General features: G+C 46.3%; 2 protein-coding genes across 3 annotated transcripts in view; one reads left to right on the forward strand and one right to left on the reverse strand.

Moving 5' to 3' along the window:
- Positions 1 to 5,042, forward strand: part of ep300b (EP300 lysine acetyltransferase b) — a 28,500-nt gene extending 23,458 nt beyond the window's left edge. For both annotated transcript variants that reach the window (XM_083896268.1, XM_083896269.1), the window contains exon 30: positions 437 to 5,042. In XM_083896268.1, the coding sequence (XP_083752394.1) occupies positions 437 to 3,703 (3,267 nt within the window). In that variant the 3' untranslated portion in view covers positions 3,704 to 5,042. The remainder of the gene's footprint in view (positions 1 to 436) is intronic.
- A 2,301-nt stretch (positions 5,043 to 7,343) lies between these two features.
- On the reverse strand, positions 7,344 to 13,832 carry cbx7a (chromobox homolog 7a). The gene is made up of 6 exons (XM_083895970.1): positions 13,559 to 13,832; positions 12,301 to 12,344; positions 12,052 to 12,117; positions 11,814 to 11,880; positions 9,993 to 10,308; positions 7,344 to 8,856 (listed from the first exon to the last, which is right to left on the reverse strand). The coding sequence occupies exons 1-6, from the start codon at positions 13,625 to 13,627 to the stop codon at positions 8,279 to 8,281; spliced, it is 1,140 nt and encodes a 379-aa protein (XP_083752096.1). The 5' UTR covers positions 13,628 to 13,832; the 3' UTR covers positions 7,344 to 8,278.
- Positions 13,833 to 14,365: the final 533 nt, after the last annotated feature.

Genomic DNA, 14,365 nt, shown 5'->3' on the forward strand with positions numbered 1-14,365 from the left:
ATATTAGTGTGTTAGTGAGCTAGTTTCTCACCCAAAATCTCACCTGAACCCATTCCATATATATTTCCGTTATTATTATTATTCACATGTTTCCAACAGCACATGGAACTTGGTAATTTTTTTCTATCTGTTTCTATCACTGAGAAATATATTGAATAATTTGTCTTTTCTGGAATTCTGTATTCTCAGAGTGTAAGTAAGATGCAGCAACATCCAAAACACAATCCACAGATTTATTCTTCCATGAAGTGGCTGCTGAAAAAAATATGTTGACCGGTTTTGTGAAATCCTGGTGGATTAACAATAATCTTTTATTATTTCCACTTTACTGTGAAACCAGTACTGTATTGGTGTTTGTTGTTTTATCTATCTTTATTTTAATTGTTCCAGTGCTTGTATTCAACTTTGTTTCCCTGTCTTTCCCTTCTTCCTTCAGGACTATGATTTGTGCATCACCTGCTACAACACTAAAGGCCATGTACACAAAATGGATAAGCTGGGGCTTGGGCTGGATGACGACAGTAACAATCAGTCAGCAGCAGCTACCCAGAGCCCCGGAGATTCCCGTCGTTTGAGCATCCAGAGATGCATCCAGTCGTTGGTCCATGCATGTCAGTGCCGCAACGCCAACTGCTCTCTACCTTCATGCCAGAAGATGAAGCGTGTTGTTCAGCACACAAAAGGCTGCAAGCGCAAGACGAATGGTGGCTGCCCCATCTGCAAGCAGCTTATTGCTCTATGTTGCTACCATGCTAAACACTGTCAGGAGAACAAATGCCCTGTCCCGTTCTGTCTGAACATCAAACAGAAGCTGCGGCAGCAGCAGCTTCAGCACAGACTCCAGCAGGCTCAGATGTTGAGGAGAAGAATGGCTAGCATGCAGAGGGTGGGACAGGCAGCTGGAGGGCCACCGGGTGGACCTATGGTAGGACTTCCATCACCGGGGAACAATGGTACCACAGCACCAAGTACCCCAACATCAGTTGGAACCCAACCCCCAACTCCCCAGACCCCCACACAGACCATGCCGCCAGTCCCACAACAGGGAATGGGTCCAGGACCTGGTGTCCAGCAACAGCAGCAGCCAGGTGGGATTCCCCCACAAAGTGGCATGCCTCCTCAGCACAGCCTTCACCAATTTCAGCAGATGGCGGGTGGAGGTGGTGGGCCTGGGGGCAAAATGAACTCTCCCCAACATCAGCAGCAGATGCTTCCTCAGATCCAGCAGCAGCAAAGCATAGCAGCTCAACAACTCCAACAGCACCCCAACAATTTGCCTCCATATGCCAGCAGACCTCCAGGCTCCTCCCCAATCCATCAATCCCAGGGCAAACCAGTTCTTGGCTCTGCAACACCTCCACAGCAGCAGCCTGGTGGCCGTGTCACGCCTGGAGGTGTTGGGGGCCAGCAACCTCCTGGTCAGCCACAGGGTCAGCCTCTACTTCCACAGCAGCAGCAGCCAACATCTGGACCTCCACCAGCAGCTGTAGAAATCGCCATGAAGATCCAACAGGTAGCTGATGCTCAGAGGAAGATGGCTCTACAAAGACAAGCTGCACAGGCAGCTGCAGGAATGATCCCTCCCCACCCACATCAGCAGGGCCAAAGCCAACAGATGGGCATGGGACATCCAGGGGCAGTAGGGTTGGTTGGACCTCAGGGGATCCCACCACAGTCGGCAACAGTGGCAGCTGTTCGGGCCCACATTGATCAACAGCAAAGTGCTCCACAAGGGATGATGGTCAGTCCTGGTGGTCCCATGCAGCAACAACCCCCTCAGCAGGGTAACATGCCCCAGGGCCAGCTCCCCACTCAGGTGCAGATTCAACAGCAGAGGATGGGGCCAACTCTTCCAAACCCTCAACAGCAGCAACAGCAGTGGGCAGGCCAGGGCATGCCACCCCAGCAGAGACAAGCTATGATAAACCATCAAGCCATGATGGCAGCTCAGCAACAACAGCAGCAGCAGCAGCAAATTCAACAACAGCAGCAGCAGCAGCAGCAAATTCAACAACAGCAGCAGCAGCAGCAGCAAGGTGGGGCAGGTATTCCAGGTGGAGCTATTCCTGGAGCTGCCGGTGTTCCAGGAGCTGGTGGGAACATCCCTCAGGCAGCTCTACAGGATCTTCTACGGACACTGCGCTCGCCTAGCTCACCACACCAACAGCAGCAAGTCCTCAACATATTACGCTCTAATCCACAGCTCATGGCTGCTTTTATTAAGCAGAGGGCCTCAAAGTACAAGGGGGTTCAGGGGGGACCTGGTGGTGTGCCAGGAGGTCCTGGTCCCACTGGAGGTCCTGTTGGTAATGTCATGGCAGGTGGGGGCCCACAGGTGAATATGAATTCCGCAGGTTCTGGTCAGCCAGGGATGCACATTGGGGGTCAGGGAGGAACTAATGTCAACATGGCCACTATGGCTCAGCTGCAGCAAGTACAGCAGCAACAGCTACAACAACAGCAACAGCAGCAACTTCAGCAGCAACAGCTACAACAGCAGCAACAGCTTCAGCAACAGCAGCAGCTTCAGCAGCAACAACAGTTACAACAGCAGCAACAGTTACAACAACAGCAGCAGCAGCAACAGTTACAACAGCAGCAGAGACCAATGCTCACTGGTTTACAGCAGCAACAAGTGGCAGCTCTCCAGCAGCAGCAGCAGCAGCAACAACAACAGCAGCAGCAGCAGCAGCAAGGGGGAGGAAGAGGAATGCAGGGCCAAGGGCCACAGATGGGAAATCTCAACACTACCCAGTTTAGAGATATGTTAATGAGACGGCATCTCCAACAGCAGCAGCAACAACAAATGGGAGTAAATCATGGTCAGTTTCAGCAGCCACAACCACCACAGGGACAGGGCTACATGGGACAGCCTGGGATGCAGCCTCCCACAGTGGGACAAGGCCCATCTGGCGGTCCACCTCATGGCCCCCAGCAGCCCAGTGGTCCCCCAGGCCAACAGGGGCAAGGTTACCCAGGATCAGTGGCTCAGCAGCAGGCCACAGCTGCACTGCAGCACAGGCTGCAACACCAGCACCATCTCCAGATGCAGCAGCAAAACGCCATGGCTGGCCTGCAAGGGGGTGACGCAGGGCCCGGCGGGGGTGGTGGTGGAGGTCCCCAGCAGCCACCTCAGGGCCCTCAACCCACTCAAGGTGGCCCCCCACCTCCGTCCTCTCAGGCCCTGCTCCAACAGGCCCTCCACCAGAGGTTGCTCCAGCAGCAGCAGCAGCACCTGGGCCCCGGCAGCTCACCGGCCCAGCACAGCAACCCTATGAGTCCCCAGCAGCCACAGCAGATGGCGCCGTCCCCACACCTGCAGGGCCAGACACTGCCCACATCGCTCGCCAACCAGGTGCGATCCCCACAGCCTTCTCCTCGACCGCAGTCCCAGCCGCCGCACTCCAGCCCATCCCCGCGCATGCAGCCTCAGCCTTCCCCACATCACATCTCACCTCAGATGCAGTCAGGTTCCCCACACCCGGGCCACCTGAGCCAGCACCACCCAGGGATGGGAGTCCCTCCACAACAACAGCAGCAGCCAACAACCCAACAGCAACAGAACTCTATGGAGCAGTTTGGGTCAGACCAGAGCGCTATGCTATCTCAGCTGAGTGGCATGGCGGGTCTCCACGGGCCAGGGGGCAGCGGTCAGGACCAACTGGGCCAGAATATGAATCACAACCCTTTAGACATCATGTAGGAATTCTACTAATGTGTCAAGCCGAGCTGAGACGCTCAGTGATTCTCCGCACAAACTGCACTCACCCAGGACAGTGTTATTGTTTTTACTTAGCCTTTCTTTTTTATACTATTATTAAATGTTATTTAAAATGTTTTCAATAAAGATGCATTGAACTGAACTTCCTATGGGAGATGAACAATAAATCAGTCGTTAAATAAGTTAGAATAAATGAATTGTAAGTTATTGCTGTTAATATATATTTTTTTGCCAAGTGGGGACAAAGAGGGGGAGGTTTTTTCTTTCAGCCTCCTCACCTCCACATCTTGCAGAATAGAAGAAAGGTGATATTTTTGGGGGTGGGGGGATAGGAGTACTTGCCTTTTTTAAGACATTTTTTAAAAGGTTTTAAACATGGTCAAGATTTAAGGGAAATGATTTAATACAAAGAACTTTTTTTTATCGTTTTTGTTTTCCAATCATTCAGTCTGTTTATTTCAGTTTTGCAGAGTGATGTGGACTATTATTATTATTATTATTATTATTAATGTGAATCCAAACATGATGCATATCCTCCTTTCAAATGTTTGGGTTTGCTTTATTTATTGTTCTTTTGAGCGGGTGGGACAAGGATGTCATGTAACGTGAGACTCCTTAAATTCATATAGAAATATATTTTTGTTATCGACTGCTGGGAGGGGGGCGATGTTAGTGCATATATTATTTCGCTGTAGATGTCTTTAGTCAGTTCTCCAAGTGGGAATAAAGAAATGTCAGTGTTTTATTGCAGTGGTTGAGGGTCTGCTGTGAGTTTGACGTGTTGAACGGACATTTTGTGAAGTCTCAACCAGCATCTGTGTTGGACGTCTGCCATGCTGGAAGGGACGAATCCCTCGCAAACATGCAAGCCCTCTCCCTCGAATGTGTGTGCACTCCTTCCTTTTAAAGACACTTAATATGGAGCAGTGGAGGATTGGGGAGGGGGGTGCATACCTGTGTGCCTGCAACATTTTGAGTACATGAGCTGGGATGTGGATAGAAATGGGTGGGGTGGGCTCCTTTTAGTGTTTTTAGGATTCTACTGTTCTGAACAAACAGAGGATTTTATCCAAATGAACTGTGTTGCACAGAAATGAGGAGAAGGGAGGAGATAAGAGAAGTCTCCGTCTCTTTCTGCCTCGTCCCCTTTGCTGCTTCCCTTGGACTTTAAATCCCAATCCTCCTCGAGAGGAAGTTGATCTCCTTCCTCCTCAACTCCATCTTTACCTTTATGAACTTTGGGATTTTAATTTAATATTTTTTACTGTACAAAGAAACACAAACTGTGGACTCAAATACTGTTTTTTATAATAAAATTAAAATTACCAATAGTAATGCGTTCTGCATATGGCTGTTTGTCTGAATGAAAGACGGTGACATAATTTGTTTGTTGACCAAAATAAGTAAAAAAAAAAATGTGGTCCGAAATTTGACCCAAAAAAGTCAAAAAAAAATCTTTTTACCAAAATTTGACCAAAAAGTCATACTATAGCGAATCGTCCAAAATTTGGCCAAAAAGTCATACTATATAGCATGTAGTCCAACATTTGACCAAAAAAAATGTTGTTCAAAATTTGACCAAAAAGTCATACTATAGCATGTAGTCCAACATTTCACCAAAAAAGTAGATACATTTTTTTTTGCAGAATTTGACCCAAATGTCATTCTATGGCATGTCAACATGTGTCAATGTGTCCTCTCAGTTTATTGCGCTAATCTGAAACGTAACCACAAACCCGAAAGTTCAGAAATGCTCAGTTCCTCAGAAATGACTTCTGCCTCCTTACAACCAGGTTTTGGTCCCCATGAGGACTGCTGGTCCGGACAAGTTCAGTGTTTATGCCAAAAAAAAATACAAGCACACGCACACAGCTTGATTCAGATCATTCATTTGCACTTGATGGCGTCACTTACAGTAATCCTTCTTTCCTGGCATCAACGCGCCCTCTAGTGGTGACACAGTGCATTACAACGTGTATGTGACGCTCAAGCAGTGAAAGAGAAGGACAAACACAGGTTTTACCAATAACCTATGGAGAGAATAAATACAGACCTTTGCACGCTGCTGTACATATAGTTGGGTGTGATTATATAGTAATTTGATTTGTTATGGAGAGAATAAATACAAGTAACAGATAAGGTAAAGACAAATACAGTGAGTTGATTTGGGATCTAATTTGATCACGATTCACTGCCTACATGAGATGTTGTCAAAATACTAACTACTATAGTCTATGTGGACAAGAACTTTTTGATTGGACATAATTAAGAAAGGAAAACAAATCACACACATCGTAGCTTTGGGACCGAAGCAAACTTGTAGTGAAAAGAGCGTGGTGGCCGTCTCAATTAATGTGGAAGAAAAGCTTGAGAGAGGAACGTGGAGAGAGGTTAATTGGTCAGGGAGGTGTGGAAGAAGAAGAAGAAGAAGAAGAAAAATCAATAGCCACTCTGACTCATCTGACAACATTACAGTAAAACAGCAGAGACAATGCTGTGGTGTCTTCAAGTCTGTCTGACTCTCCTTGAGTGGCCCAGCTGAAAAAGACCAGATTATTAAAGCTGTAGTGTGTAACTTTTACATATATAAATGTCTGATTAGTAACCGCCACATTCTTACATATGGCACCTTTAACTTGTTTATTATGGTCAAAAACCTCCGATCGTTGCCGATCGAAATCTCTCCTCACTGAAGCTCTCCTCAGCTGCGCTGTTTCAGACTGAAATCTCACCCCCAGAAGACAGAACTGTGTTGGATGTGATTGGCCAGGTACCTGGAAGTGACGTAATTAGCACGTCAGCTCTCAGAAGCGCAGCTCCCCCCTCTGGAACGGTGGACGTACTGCTACTCATTATCAAAACATTGTTTTAACAGTGTTTAAAAATGGCTTTGTCACGATTCCCCGCCGCAGTCCCTTTTATGACTTTGACCCGGAGTCAGACCCAGTTTCGAAACTTCAGGGCACAGATACACACCAAAAAAAACAGCGTTAATTGTAACGTCCAGTCTATGAGCGCTTTAAGTAACGGGCATTTCTTTTCACCATCAACCAAAGCATTGTTGCACTCTCTGTTGTGGAAATGCCTGCAGCCAGATGCAGCGTGATGAGATTCGGCGTAAAGTACGGAGCTCCCGAAGTTAGCGCTAAAACTCGCCACGTTGAGTCCGGCTCCGCATGGCTTAATGCGAAACCACGTTTTTTTCCACTACAGGCGTTTCCACGAGAGATCAAGTGTCATAAATGTTCCGAGTGTCTATGTTTTCCCTGAGCGGAGTCTGGCCGCTGGGCAAGTATGCGACATCGCTCGGAGAATTTCCCAACCCTGATCCTCAGGGAACGCTGCCCTCCGTGTTTTAGTTGTTGCCCTAATCCAACACACCTGATTCACATGAACAGCTTGTGATGTTGGTGATTTTGTGTGATTTCAACACTTGAGATCAGAGTAAAACCTCATCTGGCAAAAAAAAAAATACGTCCAACTTTTACTTTTAGTACATATTTATTGGAAATGCATTCAAAATAAAAATGATTTTTCTTTTCTTTTCTTTCTTTTTTTTTTTTAAAGAGTTATCTTTGTTAGATATTCACACACGCCAAGTGACATAAGTTAGTTTAGCTTATACATGTGACATGCAATAAATAATATACAGCGTACTACAGCGTGATCTAACATACAGTTTGTACATGACCCTACACAGCGTCGACAGTGGCAGTGTAAACTGATATATCTACTCTATTGAAATGCACAAAGTGAAAAGAGCTGACTATCAATTGGTAATACAAAAATAGAACCAGGTAGCATTTCATACTTGTACAGTAAAAAGACAGCAGACACACAACTGTGTACTTCTTTTCAGTGCATCCATCCTCCTTGAAATGCACAACCTCATCTAAAGCAGCAGGCATTTATTTATTCTTCCTCTTTGTTTTTATGTCTTTTGTGACAGAAATAAACCTCATCAGTAAGACACAGGACAGAACTGTGTGTGTGTGTGTGTGTGGCACAGATTGACAGGTCATGCGGTTAGTTCTGCACAGAAACAAAACAAAGAGCAGTATCTTTACAAAACGGTATTCGTAAGAAAGAGGAGTGACTGAAAAAACGGTCCTGGGCAGATCTGTGTGTGTGTGTGAGGCCTGGAGAACGTCTGCCTGGAAAGCACAGAGGACAACTGGAAAAAGTAGTGTCATGGAAGTAGTACTGTAGTACTGTAGTACTGTAGTACTGTAGTACTGAAGTACTGAAGTACTGTAGTACTGAAGACCGCTGCACCGCCATGTCGCCCGGCGACTCCAGCGCTGAACCCTGACGTGATCAGTTTATTGCAAAAGATGGTTTGACCAAATTTGTTCAACACCTTAGGTGAACTATCATGCTTGTAAATGAGCCACAATGGTAAAATCACCACTCATTTTTTTTTTTTTATTATTCAAAGGCAACAATGTCTTCATTGAACTCAGTAGGAAATGAGCGTAGTTTTGTAAATGTGGAATTATTTTGTACATACACGACTATTTACACGTAGAAAATGATTTGATTTCTCATCGTCGTCCTTCAACAGCCCTTAAAGAAGCCTTCGGCCACCTTGGCTTCTTTAAAAGTCACCGTCAGTGCGTTGATTGTCACATCTGTCACGATCACCTTGCCAGGACGCTCTGGAGTAGCAGGAGTGGACTGGCTGGCTGCTGTCGTCTCGGTAACGCTCTGATCGTCTCCTCTCACCTCGGCGGTGGAGCAGGCGGCGACGGCGACGACGCCCGCCGTCTCGCTGCTCCCCTGAATGCTCACTATCACTGTGGTTGTGTTGTTTCCCTCTAATCTGAGACATTTGGACCCTGATTTCACGTCCTCCTCCTCCTCCTCCTCCTCCTCCTCCTCACCTGTGTCCCACTCTGACTTGTCGCCCGCGGTAACCGCATCTCCTGGTCTGGCCACAGTCACCGAGGTGACGGCCTTCAGTTGGTCACACACAAATGTCTGGCTCTGTCTTTTGTCACATGTTCCTCCCTTTGATAGGTCAGTCCATGTCTCTGAGCTCCTCACCAGAGTCAGGCTGCCGTCCACCTTCTCCTCCACCTCAATCTCCAAGTCGTGTCGCTCCAGCATGGGTGGAGAGCTGCACTCTGACTGACCTTAAAGAGAGAGAGAAAAAAGCTAAGTTTTTGTCTCTTTATGGAGATTAAGGCCCCGTCCCAAAACCTTTTGCATGTTCTCTTGTAGGGGGGAGCGAGGGGGAGTGCGATTTTGCTCTTATAATCAACCCTCACAATGTAGTGAGCTCTGATGTGGGCTTAAACGAAGTGGAAGATGAAATTACCCATGATGCTTTGCAAATTCAGCGAGCCGGCTGACTATTTTCAACAAAGACGGAGGCCACATCTGCCGAGGAACAATTTCGTTGCAATATATTTCCGCAAATAAGCGAAAAAATAAGTGTTGGAATATGTTTATTTGATGAACATACAAAGGACCGTTGAGCTTTGAACACTAATGTCAGAAAATAACTGAGGATTTATGAAAGCAGCTAGCTAACTAGCTAGCTAGCGGCTATTTGCCGAGTGCTTCGAGAGTGTTTGCCCATCATGCGTACACTCTCAAAGCACTTGGCAAATAGCCGCTAGCTAGCTCTGCTACATCTGGGGAGTTTTGTCAGTGTTTTGGATGTGTGTACCGGCTGATTATTTTCAACAAAGACGGCGGCCACATCTGCCGAGTAACAATATAATTGCAACATGTTTTTGCAAATAAGCACGTTACAATGTCGAAATGTGTTGGAATATGTTGATTTGATATACATCCGGAGGACCGTTGCGCTTTGAACACTAATGTCAGAAAATAACTGATGATTTATGAAAGCAGCTAGCTAGTGGCTAGTTCTCTCGAAGCACTCGGCAAATAGCCGCTAGCTAGCTCCATCTGGGTAGTTTTGTCAGTGTTTTGGATGTTTGTATTCACTTGAACACGAATACCCTGGACTTCACAGGCAACACAACAGATGGATCCGCCGGCATTTTTCCTGAATGAAAATAGTAGCACGCTCCACCGGTAGAATTGTCAACATGCGACGTAGGTTAGCACGTTCGTTACGTTCACTATGCTCATTTGCATATAGTGGTGTCCCAATTCCATAGGGAAGCCACTTCCCTCAACGAGGGGAATTTACAGTTGAGGGGTCTCCAAACCAAGTGGAAATTTTGGGGGGGGAGAAATGGGACGGGGCCTAAAGGTCATGACTGAGTTTTCTCAGTGATTGATGTGAGAAACCAACCGTATAAACTGTCTTCTCGCCTCCCCTCTGTGGTGCACTCGGACTCGTGCTTCTCCTCCTCGCTGTTGCTGCTCCAGTCCTCCTCCGTGGCCGCCTCCCTCTTCCTCAGTGCGCGCACAGGTTTTTTGGAGAGTCCGATGGGCCGCCGTTTAGCCATTCTCTGCTTGCTCTTCCTCATGATGGCGCGATGGTACATGCTGCTCCGCTCGCCCTGGTCCACATCTGTGCTCATGGAGCGCGTGAGCGAGAGACGCAGCCGCGGCGGAGGCTTCTCACCGACCTTGTTGGTGCTGCGCAAGTCCATGGGAAAGATGTTCTACAGCAAAAGGTAAAAGACACATTAATGATCTAAACCATGGTCGTCAAACTCATTTTCACTGAGGGTCACGTCAGCATAATGGTTACCCTCAAAGGGCCAGATGTAACTGTCATACAGGATAAATGTAACTAAATGTAACCATATATAATGTAAAATATTGCAAAATAACTTTCTGTATTTATTACTTATTCAATTTCACTCGTCGCATGATGCATATACAACGATACACTCCGATCTAGTGGCGGTGCCGTCACGTTGCGGGTAACACAGTTGCCGTGCATTGTGGGAAATGTAGTTTATGGTCGACGCACGCCTTAAAGCAGCATAGACCTATTTTAACACAGATTTTAAGAGCAATTTATCACTCGCGGGCCACATAAAATGACGTGGCGGGCCACATCTGGCCCCCGGGCCTTGAGTTTGACACGTGTGATCTATCTTGAAACAAGCCTACATCCACTGTCCTGATAATGTCAATACGTAAATACACCACCTATTTTTTAGTCTTTTTAAAACAACACCAGGTCACTTTTTAACATTTATACAGTACTAGTGCAGTATACAAACTCTCTGCCTGTAATAAGTTACCTGCCCTGTGATGCTTACCCCTAATTTATAGATAGACGTTCAGAAGTGGGTTTATTCATACAGTAGAAATTTTTTTATCTGATGAAATTTTATGAAATTCTTGATTTCAGCTTGTTTTGTCATAAAGTGTTGCTGTTACTACAACTTAATGAAGAGATATACAGTCTGTGCTGTATAAACCGAGCAAATGCTGAGACCCACGTAGTCAGAATGTGATTCATTGGCGCACTGTTTGCACTGTTTGTTTCTTTTTTAAATAATTACTATTTACAGTTTTCACTTTCTGTTTGGATTTCAGGCAACAAACACTTGCTTCTTTCGCTTTCACAAAAGTCCATTGCATCAAACGCAGAAATTGCGACAGAAAACAGACAAACTTAATCTATAATCTGCACAAAAACTATTATCTGACCACACGGCTTCATCCACAGCTTAAGGTCGTAATACGTTATACATAATAACAGTGTCACACCCTTCACTCGTGCAACATGAGGGAAAGATTTGCATCCAGAAAAAGCAAAGCACTTCATTATAAACAATATTGTTAGTAAAGAGGCAACAGACAACAACTTTGTTGTGAAGCCGCAGATAAGAGCACAGCAACATAAAAAAAGACACTATCCACAAACACACTTTGGTCAGAGAATAAATCAGTTCCTTTGTGTGGAGCTAATGATATCACAATGACATCATCGTGGTTATTTTTACTTTGGGCTCGGAAAACGCAACAGTACAAAGCAGAGGTGTGGGGTTTTAAAAAGTAAAAGAGTTGGAGAGGTCAAGTTCTTCTGACCTCCCCCGAATTCATGAAAGTAGAATTCTGAAATGCCAGGGAACCCCTTTTATGAATCACAATAGAAGCAAGGTATGACAAAAGACTTTAGAGACAAGCAGAAAGGTATCGGTGTTATTACCCGAAGCACGACTCTCCTGGGTCGGAGACCTTTCTTGCGATAGGCCAAAGCTCGGATTCTCTCCTGACTGAGACGGAGGCAGACACAAAAAGGAAGGAGAGGAGAGGAGAGGAGAGGAGAGGAGAGGAGAGGAGAGGAGAGGGGCGCAGTGAAGAAAAGAGACAGACTGTAAGTGGAAAAAAAAAGCAAAGAAAACTTCCTTTAAAAGTGTAAAACACAGCTTCACATCATTACTCACTTTTCTTCATAGGCCAGGACCAAACGCGGGTCCAAGATATTGTCCTCTGGCTCCCAAGTGCTGTACCTGTCCAAACAGTTCAAACACATGTAAATGTGTTCTGTCTCTCTGTCTATGTGTGTGTGTGGATGTTTGCAGGACGTGGTGCTTCAGTGTCAATAAACACACCAAAGAGAGAGAGAGGTCACTGAGTGTGTGTGTATTTATAAATTGAGGGAATGAGGTCATGATGACTCAAGGATTACTCACTTTGGGGGCCATCCCTGCCATTTCAGCAGATACTCCACATTACCCTGAGAGAGAGAGAGAGAGAGAGGGAGAGAGAACAGAGAGTCAGGGAAGATGCAGCACATCCACACCAAACCTGCTCATCGAGTCTGAACCAGTGCAATGCAGAAACAAGCTGCTGAAGCTGCTGTTAGTGTGTATGTGTGTGTGTGTGAGAAAAGGATGACTGTCACTTTAAAGTGTGGAGTGAGTGGAAGAGGGAGAAAGAGAGGGAGAGAGGGAGGGTCATGGACATTTTCTGCCTTTCAAACGTTGTTTTTCTCGGGGATGACGTCAATGACAGCGGGGTTGGGTGGCCTCCAAACAGCAGCTTCTCTCCGGCACATTCGCGGTGACGTGACCGCACATGGCCACGCGACACACACACACGCACTCTTTCTCGAACATTTACACCGGTGGTTAGGAATAGGTGGGGCCAGGGAAGAAGCATGTAAACAGCAACAGCGTTGCGCAACATTCCCGAGTCTCGCGTCCAGGTCTGTCGCTTCAAAACAACCACTCACAACTGCGTTTTAATCCCGGACACTTCCACGCTTGCGCACTTGCGCACTTTACGCATGTGGAACAAAATGTTTCTCTTTACGGACGCGTTTGGCGCACTCAATTTTTAAGCATTGTTTTTTGACAACTTTTCAGCGGAAGGTAGTAGCACACACACACACACACACACACATACATACACACTGTACATTTACAGTGCAGGACACACTGTGAGCGCACATGGTGAGTGAATTATTACTGCGTGGCTACTCTCCACTCTCCACGGCGGCTCACCATCACGCAGCAGCCCGTGACATTACGCAGCACTTTCAGTCAGATGCGCGACCGCTGCTCCGCTCTCTCGCTGGCGTAACCCAAATAAACTGCGCAACTCCCCCCGCACACACACACACACACACACATAGGGGGTCCGCACATAATATATATACACACACACACCCCCTTCCAGTGTTTACTACAGCTGCGTAGGCTACACAAAAACACACCAACACCGCTCCTGTAAACCAGCTAATACACAGGTAAACACTGTTACGCTGCAGTCGCAGGTGCTTTCAAAGAACACAGTGTGACTCTTACGTCTGTCGCGTAAACTATATGGAAACTGCGTAGCCTAGTTGTTGTTGTGCATGCGGACAGAGGGTTCACACAGAGGATGATGGTACAGTGTGAGAACAAGTTACATAAGTTGCACATAAGTGTAACTCCACTCCAGTCTTACCTTCCGTATTCTCTTCTTTGTTATCGACTCCACTGCAAACACTTGGTCTCCTATCGATGACAGCTCCATCGCCGCGAAGCTGTGCTGTGTGTAAATGTGAGTGCGCTTTTTCAATTAAAGTGCGCAAATTAAAATTAAAAAAAAAAGAAGAAAAAAAGAGCGTAGTGGTAAAAAAAAAAAAAAAAGAAAGAAAGAGAATGTGAGTGAAAGTTTCAGAGCGGTCTCTGTTCCTCTGTGAGCCTCAGAGCTGCGCTCACTCCAAACTCCTGCTGCACGCCTGCCTCACTTTTTAAAATCTGCGACACATCAACACTGGACAACGCGCTGCTTTAAGTCGGGCGCGCCCCCTTTCCATTGCGTAGGACCGAGCCCCCAACGTGCGTGCCCGCGGCCGCGGGGCCGCGCACGCAAATTGGAGCAGAGTGCAGAAGAGACTGAGGGGAAGAGAAGAAGAGAAGAGGGGGGAAATGATGGCACCAGGAATGAAGAGACAAAAGCTGCTTTTAACGTAGTGAGGGATACACTTTTTAATCATGTAAAATAATTGATTTAAAGGTGCATTGTGTAATAAATCTAAAGCAACTGACCATAAAACCCTTCTAATGTGTCACAGAGACTCAGGAATAATGTTCATATAACAAACTGAACTCACCAACAACAACAGTACAGCCAAAGTATTTTCATTAAAAAAAAAACATTTTGCAGCCTGCAAATCATGTTTATGTTTTGAAATCATGTTTTGGCATGTGGCGCCACCTACCGCTGTCTACCAATCACTGCAGTCAGTAGAGTCTCAGCTGCCCAGCA

The sequence above is a fragment of the Microchirus variegatus genome (assembly GCF_963457635.1).
Source record: "Microchirus variegatus genome assembly, chromosome: 10".
Taxonomy (NCBI): Eukaryota; Metazoa; Chordata; class Actinopteri; order Pleuronectiformes; family Soleidae; genus Microchirus; species Microchirus variegatus.

What these genes read in the sequence shown, in the direction of transcription:
- cbx7a (XM_083895970.1), bottom strand. Translation starts at nt 13,627, where the DNA reads ATGGAGCTGTCATCGATAGGAGACCAAGTGTTTGCAGTGGAGTCGATA. An exon ending in TGGCAGGGATGGCCCCCAAA is followed by an intron (nt 12,118 to 12,300) that starts GTGAGTAATCCT and finishes CTGTTTGGACAG; the next exon opens with GTACAGCACTTGGGAGCCAG. An exon ending in CCAGGAGAGTCGTGCTTCGG is followed by an intron (nt 10,309 to 11,813) that starts GTAATAACACCG and finishes CTTTTGCTGTAG; the next exon opens with AACATCTTTCCCATGGACTT.